General features: G+C 36.9%; 1 protein-coding gene and 1 long non-coding RNA gene across 3 annotated transcripts; both read right to left on the bottom strand.

Moving 5' to 3' along the window:
• Nucleotides 1–551: 551 nt before the first annotated feature.
• Nucleotides 552–16450, bottom strand: ics (ras suppressor protein 1). Of its 2 annotated transcripts, XM_069502244.1 has the most exons (6): nt 16273–16450; nt 14873–15163; nt 14476–14558; nt 13201–13315; nt 12230–12362; nt 552–1154 (listed from the first exon to the last, which is right to left on the bottom strand). In XM_069502244.1, exons 1-6 carry the CDS (start codon nt 16421–16423, stop codon nt 1067–1069), a joined length of 861 nt encoding a protein of 286 aa, XP_069358345.1. In that variant the 5' UTR covers nt 16424–16450; the 3' UTR covers nt 552–1066. The 2 variants fall into 2 exon arrangements, with proteins under 2 accessions (XP_069358345.1, XP_069358346.1); XM_069502245.1 differs by lacking the exon at nt 552–1154 and having other exon boundaries at nt 12226–12362.
• On the bottom strand, nt 1493–6312 carry LOC138403104 (uncharacterized). The gene is made up of 2 exons (XR_011237393.1): nt 4281–6312; nt 1493–1984 (listed from the first exon to the last, which is right to left on the bottom strand). It is a non-coding gene; the product is annotated as an uncharacterized lncRNA (long non-coding RNA).
• Nucleotides 16451–16477: the final 27 nt, after the last annotated feature.

Genomic DNA, 16477 nt, shown 5'->3' with positions numbered 1-16477 from the left:
CAATTTCTAAATGTAATCAGTTTAGAAGTGGCCTGAAATATCCATAGGATAAATTATTATCCTAACCGTAATTAAGTCGCTAAATGTAAGGCCGCTGCCATTTATGTGAGAAAAAATCTAACGTTCTTGAAGACTGAAACCTTGCTATAGATTACGTATATAGTCCGCGACAGGTTGAGGTGGCAATCGGGGTATGAGGCGAGGGAACCCGCACACACCGGGTTAGTGCGGATGTGCGGGGCGTTCCCACCCCGATTGCCATCTCGACCTGTTGCGAACTATACTTATCGATAGGTTACACTGACTAAAACAAGATAATTTAATTAAGGGAAAAATAAAATACATTTTTGTTAGTAATACTTATTTAATTTATTATTCTTACTTAATTGTAAATTGTAATACATAAAAATATGGCAAAATTCTGTCCTAAATTATAGCACCCTAGTTTATCAATTTCGTAATTTACTGTTTTGTAACAAATAATTGTTACATATAATTTTATGATGTTTGTGTTCACTTATTTTTTTAAGATAAATTAAAGTTTTGTAAAATATTTATATAATTTTGTTTTATTTGTTTTTATTACACATTTTCCACATACAACATTTAAACACACATTCACAATTAATAAATTAAAATAGTCGTTATTATTGTTAATAAATTAAGCAAAATTAAATCGACTGTTAGATAAAATCTATTGAGTAAAAAAAATAGACCCCGAAGTAACATCAGAGGTGTCTAAGATCGAAAAAAATAAAAATGACTTCTCACGCGCCATTTTAACTATGGATCAACTGTCAAGTCAAAAGTACAGTTCACCTTTAAAATAAGGACTAAAATCGTACTTTTGACATGAAATTTGACACAGTTAAAATGGTGAGGAGTCATTTTTTACGCATTATATGCCTAGTCCTGTTTTGCGTTCAGGTTTTTTCTGTAGGTAATCTCTGGATATGTTGCTAAGTAACTTATCGACAGTTTACAGATAGGTTGATCTTTTAATTAAGTCAACTGTGCGTTGTAGATTCAGTCGTTAGTAATACGGTTTGCAGTGTACTGCGAGGCACTAGGATCGTGCGCGGCTCGCCTTTTTGCTCTTGTCGAGCGTCTGCGGCGGCGGCGGCGGCTTGGCCGACATGTGGCGGCTGTACAGGCTGCGGAACAAACAAATCGATGTTATCGTACCTAATTAATGTAAATGACCGTAAATTAGGAGTATTTTACGCGCCTTTTCGGTAGATGGGGATCCACAATTGAGTATTTGACTACATCAAAAATAAATTATTTCTCAGTGATTATTAAATTAGAGGGTTTTCCAAAATACGTAAAATCCACGTCCTCTGTTGGTTTTAAGTTTAATAACCATTTTAAATTATCGATTAAACTAAAAAAAGCACGTCAAATGATTGTGACGTCACGTCCAGCGGGCCGATTGCCGTAAACTGACATGTGACATCGCAATTGAAGCAGTGGGTTAAATAAAAACCAGCAAGCAGTATAATCGCTCCAATTTATTTATTAATCATTCATCGCAATAATAATCACTGATTTATATTTAATACTATTTACAACACATTAGTTTTTGCTTACACTGATGTATTTATTACTGTTTATTTATATCACTATTAATTTGCATTGATTTACTTGTCACAATTTCTACTTACACTGAATTTACCGACTAACTAATATTTAGAACACAAACTGGCATAGTTTTTGCTGACACCATGTTACGTACAATAATATCTCTCGAAATGAGCTCTCATGGCTTTTTAAAGCTGTATCCCTACCGAAGGCGTCCGGTAGGTGGGCTGTGATTCGCTGTTAGGCTGCGGTTGGCGGTGATTCGCTGTCAGTGGCGGTAAGTGGCTGTCATTGGCTGTGATAGACCGGCTGGGCAGTGATTAGCCGGCCTCACATAGGTTGGCTCGGGTTGGCTCGGATTGGCTCGGGTTGGCTCAAGTGTGTGGCGTAACATTCGGCCGTCCTGAAACAATGATTGCTCCCGCAATGGGAAAACGTTTGGTTAACTTTCTAGTAGGCAATAGCTCAACGAGATCTTCGGTTTCACGTTATTTATAGGAATAGTTGGCAATATAGGAACCGTAAGCACTGTGATATGGCAATTAAGGAGTCTGCTGCACCCAGGCATGTAAATAATTTGTAGCCTCCAAGCCCCTTAATACTTCAGGACCTACCAATGCCTACCAGCTTAGTTACAAGAATGTACCAGGGTAAATGTTATCAGTGTTTACTTTTGTTGCAAAGCTTGTGGGGACTTGCCGCTAAATAACTAAATCCCCCTGTCATACGAAGTTACATTATCTAGTTAGCTTTATCCTATCACAAATTTCGAAAACAACATATTATAATAACCAACCTGTATACTGATCATAAGCGATAACCTTTCGCTATCTTACGGAAGGGTCATATTATGTGATCACTGGTTAACATGAACTCTGTAAAATCCTAATCCAATGCTATTGGTTTGTGATTCAACCTGCGATCTTATCTAACTATAAAACCGAGACAGAAATCTCAATATTCATCAAAATTATTACCGTTTTCAGTAAGAATTTTATTATTTTCCATGTCTTACTTTTAAGATTTTTTTTTTTGAAAGACTAACCGGCGGTAAAGTTGAAGTAAATAGCTACTTGCTGTGAGTGCTATTACCCCTTATAAGGAATCTTACTTAAATTCCTGCATGTAAATGTTTTAACGAGCAATGAGATGAAAGTACTGCTACCGAATACCGAAACTTAGACTTGGCTACCGAAACTTAGACTTGGCTACCGAAAACTTAGACTTGGCTACCGAAAACTTAGACTTGGCTACCGAAAACTTAGACTTGGCTACAGAAAACTTAGACTTGGCTACAGAAAACTTAGACTTGGCTACCGAAAACTTAGACTTGGCTACAGAAAACTTAGACTTGGCTACAGAAAACTTAGACTTGGCTACAGAAAACTTAGACTTGGCTACAGAAAACTTAGACTTGGCTACAGAAAACTTAGACTTGGCTACAGAAAACTTAGACTTGGCTACAAAAAACTTAGACTTGGCTACAAAAAACTTAGACTTGGCTACAAAAAACTTAGACTTGGCTACAAAAACTTAGACTTGGCTACAAAAACTTAGGCTTGGCTACAAAAACTTAGGCTTGGCTACAAAAACTTAGGCTTGGCTACAAAAACTTAGGCTTGGCTACGAAAACTTAGGCTTGGCTACGAAAACTTAGGCTTGGCTACGAAAACTTAGGCTTGGCTACAAAAACTTAGGCTTGGCTACAAAAACTTAGGCTTGGCTACAAAAACTTAGGCTTGGCTACAAAAACTTAGGCTTGGCTACAAAAACTTAGGCTTGGCTACAAAAACTTAGGCTTGGCTACAAAAACTTAGGCTTGGCTACAAAAACTTAGGCTTGGCTACAAAAAGTTAGGCTTGGCTACAAAAAGTTAGGCTTGGCTACAAAAAGTTAGGCTTGGCTACAAAAAGTTAGGCTTGGCTACAAAAAGTTAGGCTTGGCTACAAAAAGTTAGGCTTGGCTACAAAAAGTTAGGCTTGGCTACAAAAAGTTAGGCTTGGCTACAAAAAGTTAGGCTTGGCTACAAAAAGTTAGGCTTGGCTACAAAAAGTTAGGCTTTTGGTATCTAATATCTATGCAATTTCGTAGGTAGCTCATGATTGAATTTAGGCAATACAGGATCTTTAGTCAAATAATAACAAGTGTTCTATCCATTTCTACTATTTCAGCTACTCGTACATAACCAGGTAGGCGTAATAGCACAAACTGAACTAGATCTAATTATGTAAAACGTCAGTCTAGTCGGCTTAGTAAAATTTTTGACGGTATTTATGGTCCACCTGGCTAACAATGAAGGACACATGGCTAAATCATATGGTTCAAAACAAAATTACCATTTAAACCGAAAATCTAAAGGTAGAATGAGATTAAATTTACTCGGTTGAAAACTTGTCAGCAAAAGTACGTTACATGTGTTGTACATACAAGCACTACTCTTTTTTTCAGGTAACACAAGTATTATCAAAACCATAAGGATGTCTAACTAGTAATGGTTATTACTAATTCGTTTCCTAAAGTGCCTGATTCTGCCGTCATTACATTATTTACTCGTACCAATACACTGGCTCGTACATTATGTGAGACTACGTCTAGAGCCGTATGCGAGTAAGATTTACTTACTGTGCTAAGTTACAACACGTACCAACATCATGAACACTACCTTTAGTATAATAATATATTAAAAAATGAAGTCATACCATACAACATAAATGAGCACTCCCGAACAGGCAATGTTGCGGCGGCATATAGGTACCCGCTGGCTGCAACCCTGCACTCCATGATGAGGTACCTCGCACCGACTGCTGGCGTCAGGCCACAGAACAAAGCCGCTAAGTGGTGACCATCATAGGTGGTGACACTTGCACTTCACGGACTCGCCAAAAGTTCCGAGAAAAGAAAGATAACTTTGAACACAATATCGTTTAAATACAAGTAGCTTCCGGTTGGTTTATGAAGGACGTCTCTCCCTCTTATAAAGATCTATATTCATTTTACAACAATCTAACACCAGATAAAAATTAATTTCACAAAAACTCCACAGTCAACGTAAAATATGATAATATGTAAAACAGAGTTTGAGCACACTGAAACTGTTTAGCAATTGACTCTTAAGATAATATCTGATATCATTGTGCCCATCAAAATCATTTATACGTATCTCACACCTGCCCTCTGTAGTCTGTATGACTGCGGCGGGAATATCACCGACTTAAAAAATTAACCTTAGAATTACACTACGACTGAACCGTTTACAAATATGAAAAAAATTACGTCAAAGCTTGTTTCAAAAAAATATTCTGGCTGAGATATGCGGGTAGTCTGAAAACTGCTATCATCGATTACTAGATATTTTTGTTAACTCACGCGAAGCTTAAAGGAAGGGTTACTGTTTGACCTGAAATATGTATGTCTGTTCGTAACTACTCGACAACTTAACCAATTTTGATAAATGATACATCATTCGTCTTGATGGCGTGTGTCACCAAGTACATAAAATACTTAATAAAAAACTCAAAGTTGCGGATTTTATGCGCTTTAATGTGCGGACTGAAAAAGGTGCGGTGCAAACCGCAGTCAGGGGTTTTTAGAAAACTATTTTTAAAATTACTTGTTAAGTTTTACGTACAGGTATTTTATTTATTTACGGACAAACTCAAAAATAATGCTGTCTTTTTTTTTTTAAACATTTTATGCATGATTTTTAGTTCTTTTTCCTTAGTTTAGACAACATGATACCTCTCATATAATTTTTTTTTTACTGTAGCGGTATGGTGATATAGCACTCTTATGGTTTTCCACATAGGAAAAACAGCATGCGTGGTTGGGAAGCACTTCAACTAAGACACCAAGTATGTTTTCTAGAATTAAACTGCGAATTCAAATTGCGGGTATCTCAGTGAGATGCTGCGTATTTTACACTATGCATTAATATCATTATAAACGGGATCAAAATTTGAAATGAGTAATGGATGGATCATACCTCGGTTAACATGTCTACGTAGCTGTGGAAGGTTGACATCGAGTGTCGAAACCATAAACACTGCAGATGAATATCTCTTTCCAAAATTCTTCTAAGGATTTTCCGGGCCGCAGAAGTGTCTTCTTGCCGCTCGTTTTACATGAATTTTCACGTGGTGATTTGTTCTATCCTTGCGGACAAACAAAGCAGCCCGTCTTTTCCGAATCGGCGCGATTATGCCACATAGCCTTCCTTATCTATCCCACTTCTGAGATGAAGCAGTGGGTTAAATAAAAACCAGCAAGCAGTATAATCGCTCCAATTTATTTATTAATCATTCATCGCAATAATAATCACTGATTTATATTTAATACTATTTACAACACATTAGTTTTTGCTTACACTGATGTATTTATTACTGTTTATTTATATCACTATTAATTTGCATTGATTTACTTGTCACAATTTCTACTTACACTGAATTTACCGACTAACTAATATTTAGAACACAAACTGGCATAGTTTTTGCTGACACCATGTTACGTACAATAATATCTCTCGAAATGAGCTCTCATGGCTTTTTAAAGCTGTATCCCTACCGAAGGCGTCCGGTAGGTGGGCTGTGATTCGCTGTTAGGCTGCGGTTGGCGGTGATTCGCTGTCAGTGGCGGTAAGTGGCTGTCATTGGCTGTGATAGACCGGCTGGGCAGTGATTAGCCGGCCTCACATAGGTTGGCTCGGATTGGCTCGGGTTGGCTCAAGTGTGTGGCGTAACACAATAGAAATATCCTTAAGAATCGTGATCGTTACAGTTGATAAATTTGCTATCGCGGACGACTAATGCACTATATCGCATTTGGTCATTATCGACATTTTGATGACGTATTGGTAGCACGGACCTATTTATAACCCGACTAAATCGAATATCTATGGTAATCACTTGGTAATCTAGCAATTTACATGGACATAACAGTCTCCTAAATTCGGCTACGTTACTTATTACAAATAAGTAGTTAGTCTGTGGTAACTATTTAGAACCCCAGACCACAAAGTACAATTTTTTGTTGTTTTTCCTTAGTTTACGCGTTTGTTTTTTGTGATTAATTCTGCAACTTTGCTTGCTCCTCGGACTCCGGAGACTTAGTTTTTCTCACTGAACTTATACGCAAATGCCTGGGCACTGATTTGCCTAAGTATTGGGACCCTTATTGACGGACTGTGGCTGCTTGGAAGTTAGAACTCGTAAGTTAACAAACGTTATCATTCAATACAAGTAAAGGCTCTCATGCGGATTTCCTCACGATCTTCCTTTTCCTTCACAGCTAAGCAAGTGATATTTAGTTGTTACAATGGTATTAAACTCCGAAAAGTTAGAGGAGTTTTAACAGCGTTTCATAAAGTACCTATTATACAAATTGAGTCCATTGCTACTGGTGGTTATGACTTCATAGTAAGTACCTCCACACTACAAGTGCTTTCTCGAGTATGTTTCCTTATGTATCTAGAGCTGCCTAAAACGTTGCTCTTCATATGAAAGTTTGGATGTTTCTTACTCCTTCGCACCACAAATATTTAAAGAAACAATTTGGATTAGCTATATTAGTAACAAAGATACCATATACACTGATTCTAAAGTCTTCGCAGACAACGTCATACCTAAACAGAAGCTGGTAGTGCCTAGTGGTATAGATTAAGCAACACAGTCAGTGGTCACTTACTCAGTTATCATAATTTTTTTTTCAGGCAATGGTGATACAGTGCTGCATTCATTTCTTCATCCTGACAAAGATATGGATTGGGATATGTTGTGAACTCGAGCTCTTGGACCCCGTGCAGAGACAAATAAAATAATGAACGGTGCCAGATTAGATTTATAAGAAGCAGATGGTGATATAATTAAAATGTCTGAATCTAATCTACTTTAACAAAAGAATACATAAAAAATCATCAAACTGTTGTTTTATTATAAGAAGCAGATGGTGATATAATTAAAATGTCTGAATCTAATCTACTTTAATAAAAGAATACATAAAAAATCATCAAACTGTTGTTTTATTTGCCTAAATAATTTAAATTCCAAAGTAATTTCCAAAGCTAAATCAATTAAATCAGAAAATGATTTGACTTTTGGACATTACTTTGGGGAATAATTTTAGAAGTTCCCCGAAGAGCCTAGTGGTTAGGATGTCCACCTCTGAATAATTGAAGGTTGGGGGTTCAATTCTAGGTACGCATCTCTAAGAGTTATGTGCGTTTTAAACAATTAATTATACTTAACTTGATTTAGCGGTGAAGGAAACATCATGAGGAAATCTGCATGCCTGAGAGTTCTCCATATTGTTCTCATAGGAGTCAAAGGTATACTATTATGTTCAGCTTGTCGCTGGCTCACTATAGAGTACGGTTCTCTTGAGTGTGAGAAGAGTTTTGGCCATAGTCTACCATGCTGGCCAAATGCGGATTGGTAGACTTCACTTCACACACCTTTGATAACATTTTGGAGAACTCTCAGGCATGCAGGTTTCCACACAATGTTTTCCATCACCGTTAAAGCAATGATATTTAATTATTTAGTTAAAATGCACATAACTGTTCTCCAAGAAGTTATAGGTGCGTGTAAAAAGTACTTTGTGATTCTCGTTTCTCAGTGTTAGTATACCTCTATATTTAATGTACTCTGTGCATCAAACCTACTAATGAAAGAGTCATCACATATTCTTTTAAAAGTACTTATGAGACTTACATTAATCTAAAAATACTTTTATACTATAATACTAGCTTCTAAAATTAATAATTGATTTCTTATCTAGCAGAAGAATTACTATAGCCTTTTTTAATCCCTTTCATAACTTTATTTTAATTAATATGAGTAGTAAAACGATTTGCGGATAGCTTATGTCACTGATAAAAACACCTCTCGAGTTGTTTCAATGAAAACCTCATTTGACGTAACATTTGTCGAGGTTCTTATATGACATCAAACTTCAAAACGCGTCCGCAATAGCATTTTTCATACAATAAATTTTATCGATAGTGTAAATGAACTGTCAAAACATTTTTTTGTCCACATCTATCCTTTGTGGACTGTCTCACCGAACCGTGATAGGAAAACCATATTTTGACATTGATGCTGTCATTAAATGATAGATGCAGTCGATTCGCAATCGGCCTGCTGTATTTCATAGAATCTCGCATACAAAGCGCGCGTTTTGACGTTTGATATTGATTGATTTGATACTGTAGGCCGATTGTCTAAAACCTGCATCAATCATTATTACAATCTCAATTGTTCTGATTGGCTGAATTTGTGCGATTCTTGTTGCAACAATGCACTGTAGCCAATAGTGAGCGAGCGTTAACCAATCAGTGATGATTGCGATCGTGATATTGTAGCTGTCATTCTCCCGCAATCGCGCAGCCGCAGGCCGATTGCCGTAAACTGACATGTGACATCTCAATAGAAATATCCTTAAGAATCGTGATCGTTACAGTTGATAAATTTGCTATCGCGGACGACTAATGCACTATATCGCAATTGGTCATTATCGACATTTTGATGACGTATTGGTAGGACGGACCTATTTATAACCCGACTAAATCGAATATCTATGGTAATCACTTGGTAATCTAGCAATTTACATGGACATAACAGTCTCCTAAATTTGGCTACGTTACTTATTACAAATAAGTAGTTAGTCTGTGGTACCTAACTATTTAGAACCCCAGACCACAGAGTACAATTTTTTGTTGTTTTTCCTTAGTTTACCCGTTTGTTTTTTGTGATTAATTCTGCAACTTTGCTTGCTCCTCGGACTCCGGAGACTTAGTTTTTCTCACTGAACTTATACGCAAATGCCTGGGCACTGATTTGCCTAAGTATTGGGACCCTTATTGACGGACTGTGGCTGCTTCGAGAAGTTGTTGTGTGACGAGGTGTGGTAGAAGTTAGAACTCGTAAGTTAACAAACGTTATCATTCAATACAAGTAAAGGCTCTCATGCGGGTTTCCTCACGATCTTCCTTTTCCTTCACAGCTAAGCAAGTGATATTTAGTTGTTACAATGGTATTAAACTCCGAAAAGTTAGAGGTGTTTTAACAGTGTTTCATAAAGTAGGTACCTATTATACAAATTGAGTCCATTGCTACTGGTGGTTATGACTTCATAGTAAGTACCTCCACACTACAAGTGCTTTCTCGAGTATGTTTCCTTATGTATCTAGAGCTGCCTAAAACGTTGCTCTTCATATGAAAGTTTGGATGTTTCTTACTCCTTCGCACCACAAATATTTAAAGAAACAATTTGGATTAGCTAAATTAGTAACAAAGATACCATATACACTGATTCTAAAGTCTTCGCAGACAACGTCATACCTAAACAGAAGCTGGTAGTGCCTAGTGGTATAGATTAAGCAACACAGTCAGTGGTCACTTACTCAGTTATCATAATTTTTTTTCAGGCAAAGGTGATACAGTGCTGCATTCATTTCTTCATCCTGACAAAGATATGGATTGGGATATGTTGTGAACTCGAGCTCTTGGACCCCGTGCAGAGACAAATAAAATAATGAACGGTGCCAGATTAGATTTATAAGAAGCAGATGGTGATATAATTAAAATGTCAGAATCTAATCTACTTTAATAAAAGAAAACATAAAAAATCATCAAACTGTTGTTTTATTTGCCTAAATAATTTAAATTCCAAAGTAATTTCCAAAGCTAAATCAATTAAATCAGAAAATGATTCGACTTTTGGACATTACTTTGGGGAATAATTTTAGAAGAAGTCCCCCGAAGAGCCTAGTGGTTAGGATGTCCACCTCTGAATAATTGAAGGTTGGGGGTTCAATCCTAGGTACGCATCTCTAAGAGTTATGTCCGTTTTAAACAATTAATTATACTTAACTTGATTTAGTGGTGAAGGAAACATCATGAGGAAATCTGCATGCCTGAGAGTTCTCCATATTGTTCTCAAAGGAGTCAAAGGTATACTATTATGGTCAGCCTGTCGCTGGCTCACTATAGAGTACGGGTCTCTTGAGTGTGAGAAGAGTTTTGGCCATAGTCTACCATGCTGGCCAAATGCGGATTGGTAGACTTCACACACCTTTGATAACATTTTGGAGAACTCTCAGGCATGCAGGTTTCCACACGATGTTTTACATCACCGTTAAAGCAATGATATTTAATTATTTACTTAAAATGCACATAACTCCAAGAAGTTATAGGTGCGTGAAAAAGTACTCTGTGATTCTCATTTCTCAGTGTTAGTATACCTCTATATTTAATGTACTCTGTGCATCAAACCTACTAATGAAAGAGTCATCACATATTCTTTTAAAAGTACTTATGAGACTTATATTAATCTAAAAATGCTTTTATACTATTATACTAGCTTCTAAAATTAATAATTGATTTCTTATTTAGCAGAAGAATTACTATAGCCTTTTTAAATCCCTTTAATAACTTTATTTTAATTAATATGAGTAGTAAAACGATTTGCGGATAGCTTATGTCACTGATAAAAACACCTCTCGAGTTGATTCAATGAAAACCTCATTTGACGTAACATTTGTCGAGATTCTTATATGACATCAAACTTCAAAACGCGTCCGCAATAGCATTTTTCATACAATAAATTTTATCGATAGTGTAAATGAACTGTCAAAACATTTTTTTGTCCACATCTATCCTTTGTGGACTGTCTCAATGAACCGTGATAGGAAAACCATATTTTGACATTGATGCTGTCATTAAATGATAGATGCAGTCGATTCGCAATCGGCCTGCCGATTTGACTAGTTGTCAAATACCGTATTCCACAGGCAAAACTGATCTCAGAGGGCACCACAAGAGGTCCCGCCACAGAGCTAACAGATATGCAACTAGTGTGGCCCCTATAGTCCTTCTTTCTCAAGCAGAGGTATTTACTTGTGAAATGTTATTCCTTCTATTTTATGTTCGCTTGGGCTATTGTAGCCTAATAATATATTGCAACCCACCATTGCACAATAACTTCAAAAAGAAAAATTGCATTCAATTTTTAAAACATTTAAAATACCTCAGTCAACATAACCTCACTTCACGTTGTTTGTCAAGATCCCACGTACAAAATACATCTTGACAAACAAAAAAAGACAAGGACAAAAAATTATCATTCGTCACATTCCAATAAGTTAAACGCATTTAGCTATCTCGCTCTAACAGTAAGTCACAGTAAGGCTACTTCTACAGGCATTTATTCTGAGGGTCCGGCCAATGTTTTCTGCAGGATCCCGTATATGCTAGCGAGCATCACGCATGCGGGATGCTCGTGTGAACGCTAGCATACAAACACATTCGCCATCAAGCGGGATCCTGCAGAAAACGGGATCCTGCAAAAAACTGGACGCAGTGTGAAAGGGCTGTTTAGCCATAGATATAGTATGAAACAAGCTGTCGTCGTCATAGTTTCCTACTTAGAATAAGGAGTTTTCATTTACATGGCAGTTTTTTTTTAATTATAACATTTGACAGCTTACAGACTAAGAATCAAGGAGACTTGTCAGACGCGTATACCCGAAAGGGACAAAGCAACAAACGAAATTACGCGTATACCCGAAAGGGACAAAGCAACAAATGAAATTACGCGTATACCCGAAAGGGACAAAGCAACAAATGAAATTAAGTAATGTGTAAATGCTACTCACACTCTATAAGTCTCGGAGCGCAAGTAGTCCAGCACATGCGAAGGGCCCAGTTTGAGCTGGTCCTCGATGTGCGGAACCCAGAAGTTGCCCTCCAGCCGCAGGACCGACTTGTTGCTGGCCAGGTCCAGCGCACCTGCCAATTGATAGATGTTTTATTTTTATTTTATTTTATTAGACATGCCAACGATAAATTGTAACAACATTCACAATCATTAAAAACAATTCCAGTACTATTACAACCATCAATTATAGGCATATACAACATTACGTAGGACTCGGTTTCAAATTTAATTAATTAATACACAAATTTCAAACCCCTATTTCACCTCCTTATGGGTTGAATTTTCAAAAATCCTTTCTCAGCGGATGTCTACGTCATAATAGCTATCTGCATGCCAAAGGAGTATGCCCATTGACAGTACCCTCACAAGAAGCATAGTACCGTAAATTTTTTATTTATTTATTAAAGCTAAAATAAAAACATAATTTTTCAGTAAGTTTCATGAGTTAATTGAAGTTCATGAATTTTAAGTTTCATGATTGAAGTTTCTTTTTTACTTTCTAGCTGAACCTAACCTCACAATATTGTCATTTTTTATGGTTAATATTTCTGAAATGCGGAAACCGATGTCATTGAACAGATAGAATTTGATTTGCTGGTGATACAAAAATCTTGAAGACTACATATTTTGTTCATACTTGAATGGGCATTGCCTTTTCAGGCCGATCCTGGTATAAGTCCCGCAAATTGCTAATGAGCGTGGCCGACATTTTAGTGACGTCAGCACTAGACTGAAGTTTCGAGCTGATAGTATATTCTTTTTTCGGCTGACGTCATAATGACATCATTTCTATGTTAATGAGACGTGGTTCCGGCGTAATAGCAATTTGCGGGACTAATACAAGCCTATCTCACAATAAAAAAAGCGATGAGTTTATTCCTAGAACATGGAGTCAGAAGTTGTGTTTACCGATTTCGGGCGGCAATACAACGAGCCGGTTGCCCTGCAGGTGCAGCTCCCGCAGCCGGGCCAGCTGCCCCAGCTCGCGCGGCACCTCGATCAGATCATTCTCTCGCAGAGATAACTGTAATATGTACATTATATTTATAGTAAAACTTAAAGCTAGCCTTATCTAATTACTATATAAATCATGACCGCGTGGAATGGTGCCAAGAATACTGGCTGCATTTCCGCGCTGGACAGCCAGGCTGATCCGTTGCGCAAAAAATGAGCCAGCCCTTCTGTCACCAGATGAGGCTATTAATCGCGGTGAAATGTCTCGTAAAAAATTTTTAGCACTAAGACTCCATGGCCCCAGGGTCTCCACGGCAAACGGCACAAAAATGTAACTTGTAAACGCCGCTTGCCGTTTTCAGCTGTTTCTGCTGCGGCTCCCGGTCTTGATGCTGTCTTCCTGATATGACACGGGGCCAATGTGTCAACGCAAGTTGCGTCCCACATTAGCGCCCGTCCCCATCCCAGGGAACCAGCGTCAATCCATCAGGTCTCTTGCCATCATCCCGACTAATCCCTGCCGGCTCAATGAGCGCAGGAATATTTATGGTGGCAAGAGCTCTTTTAATTGTATCGTTAAGAGAGCCATGCCTAAACAGCCTACCAGAGCTCCTTTGGCAAGAGAGTCCGTGGATTCCAAATTTATCAACCTCTTTTCCACACGGACATCTGTGCATTTATAGTTATAAACAACTTATTATCAACCGTCGGCTTCACTCAGTGGAATTTCTGGAAATACTTTCTCATTACACACTATAATTAAAGCTAGAGTACGCGGCCGAAAGTAATGTACATCGACCTTTAGAAGGAGATAGCAGATGTTTTTGTTACTCAAATCTGCAAGGCGAGATGCCTATAACACGGGTTGTAGCGAGCACTGATGCCAATAACACAGATGTACAGTAAAATTTATTTTAGGCATCAGAGGCTCAACCTAATTTTCGTGTAACATTATTGAAACTATAATTAATGATTTATTTATTACTAGATGATCCATGCGTCCACATGGATTTGTTTTTTAGAAATCACGTAGGAACTCTTTGATTTTCCGGGATAAAAATGTAGCCTCGGGATGCAAGCTCTCTCTGTACCAAATGTTATCAAAATCGGTTAAACTATTGGGCAGTGAAAAGCTAGCAGATAGACAGACAGTCAGACACACTTTCACATTTATAAAATTAGTATGGATTATTTATTTATTATTTATATATGTAGGCGACAAGTACTCACAATTTGTAAATTCTTCAGGTTGCCAATCTCTGGAGGTAGATATTCAAAGTCATTGTCACCAAGATACAAGGCCCTGAGACTTTCTGAAACATTTATGTACATCAATTATTATTCTGAAACTATTTGTGCAGAAAAAATTGGCACAATATTATATGAATATCCTAATCAATTTAATTTAGTATTTTTAAATTCAGACCTAATATTAATTAAAGAATATTTCAATCTTCAACAACAAGTTGATATACTTAAGTAATCAACCTAGATTTAAAGTTAAAAAAATATATAAACACTGAACATAAAACTACAGTATGATTTTGAAATACAGATATTAAAAAATATCCGTGTTTTTTCTTTAATTCTTTTTTAGGAACAAAACTGTTACGTGGAGGTAACTTACCCATCATAAAGAAATTCCCAGGTAGTGTCTGTTCCTTCAAATTATTATATGTAAGGTCCAAAATTTCCAACACCGGGAACGCTCCAAACCCCCGCGGCAAAGTGTACAGTCTATTGAGAGACACATTCAAGATACGTAGCTTCGGCAAAGAAGAAAGGCTGACCGGGAGTTCTTCAATATGGTTGTTAGCAAGATTGAGAATTTCAAGGTTTATGAGGTTTGCTAGGCCTGCGGGGGCTACTGATAACTTGTTGTGACTTAGTGTCAAACGGGTTATGTGTTCCAGACTAACTGAAATGTAAAAAGTTTGGGGTCGCTGAAGGTCCTTTTAACCACACCCAAAACCAATCTTTACCACAGAAATCTGGGCAGAAAATAATATATAACTAGCTTATTATTAACTTATTATTAGCTTATTAACCCGCAAATTCGTCCGCATGGACTACACAAATTTTGAACCCCAATTTTACACCCTTAGGGTTGATCTTTAACTATGAGATTTTAACATATGAGCTTAATAAAATATGTCATACTGCTAATTGCAAATATATTAACTAGAAAACTTCTTTATAGACACTTCAAAACTGACAGACTTTCATACAAACTTCAAACCCCTATTTTACCCCTTCAGGGGTTGAATTTTGAAAAATCCTTTCTTAGCGGACGCCTACGTTATAATAGCTATCTGCATGCCGAATTTCAGCGTGATCCATCCAGTAGTTTGAGCTGTGCGTTGATAGATCAGTCAGTCAGTCACCTTTTCCTTTTATATATATCTATATATAGATATATAGATTCAATGGAACTGTATGTTCCTTGAATAGTGCAATTTTGCACCTTCTGCTAATTTCACTACAACTTCAATATGTTAGCAACGATAACACTACATTTGGAGTAGTTAAGTAAACCGGAGGTCTTAAGCTTAAAGCCATACATGTTAGCCATAATAGGTAATTGTTAGCACTTGAATCATAGACGGATAGTAATAGCTAATAGATTTGAATAGAGCTACAAATTTATATGTGGATGCATATTAGATGGTTGTTGTGATTATTTGTTAAAACACTAACATAAACATAATGAACCATCTTTAAACTAATTTTAATAAGTTAATTATGAGGAAATCATCGAGTTTATATACAATGTGTTAGGTCATTTCTAAATAGGGAAATGTGTGAAGGTGTAGAACTTAGAGTTTCTAACATAACCGATTTTGTAATCGTATTTGGCTAAAATTTATAATCAAACAGATCCTAGATACTAAATAAAGCATCATTTTTTAAGGTGTAGGCTAGCTTGACGTAAAATAAAAATAAACAAATAATTCCAATGGCTATAAAACTTGTAAAACTTGTTCTTAGCTAAAAAAGGAATAACAAGGTTTTAGAAAGCCAACTCACGCAGTCCTGGTACTTCATCGAGGCTGGAGATTCCTTTATCGACCAAATCGATTTCGGGGTTGTTTATTTCCTTCGCTTCTTCAATAACTTTTTTAGCTTTCGACATTTTAGCTGTGTTCGGAATACAGGAAACTGGCGGAGGGTGACTCATATTGCGCGGGCGTGTTTACGAAAATTACAAAAATATGACGGATATTTTAGCCAA

The sequence above is a fragment of the Maniola hyperantus genome, chromosome 12 (genome assembly GCF_902806685.2).
Source record: "Maniola hyperantus chromosome 12, iAphHyp1.2, whole genome shotgun sequence".
Classification (NCBI taxonomy): domain Eukaryota; kingdom Metazoa; phylum Arthropoda; class Insecta; order Lepidoptera; family Nymphalidae; genus Maniola; species Maniola hyperantus.
The sequence above is the reverse complement of the archived record's forward strand: the minus strand, read 5'-3'. Positions and strand labels throughout refer to the sequence as shown.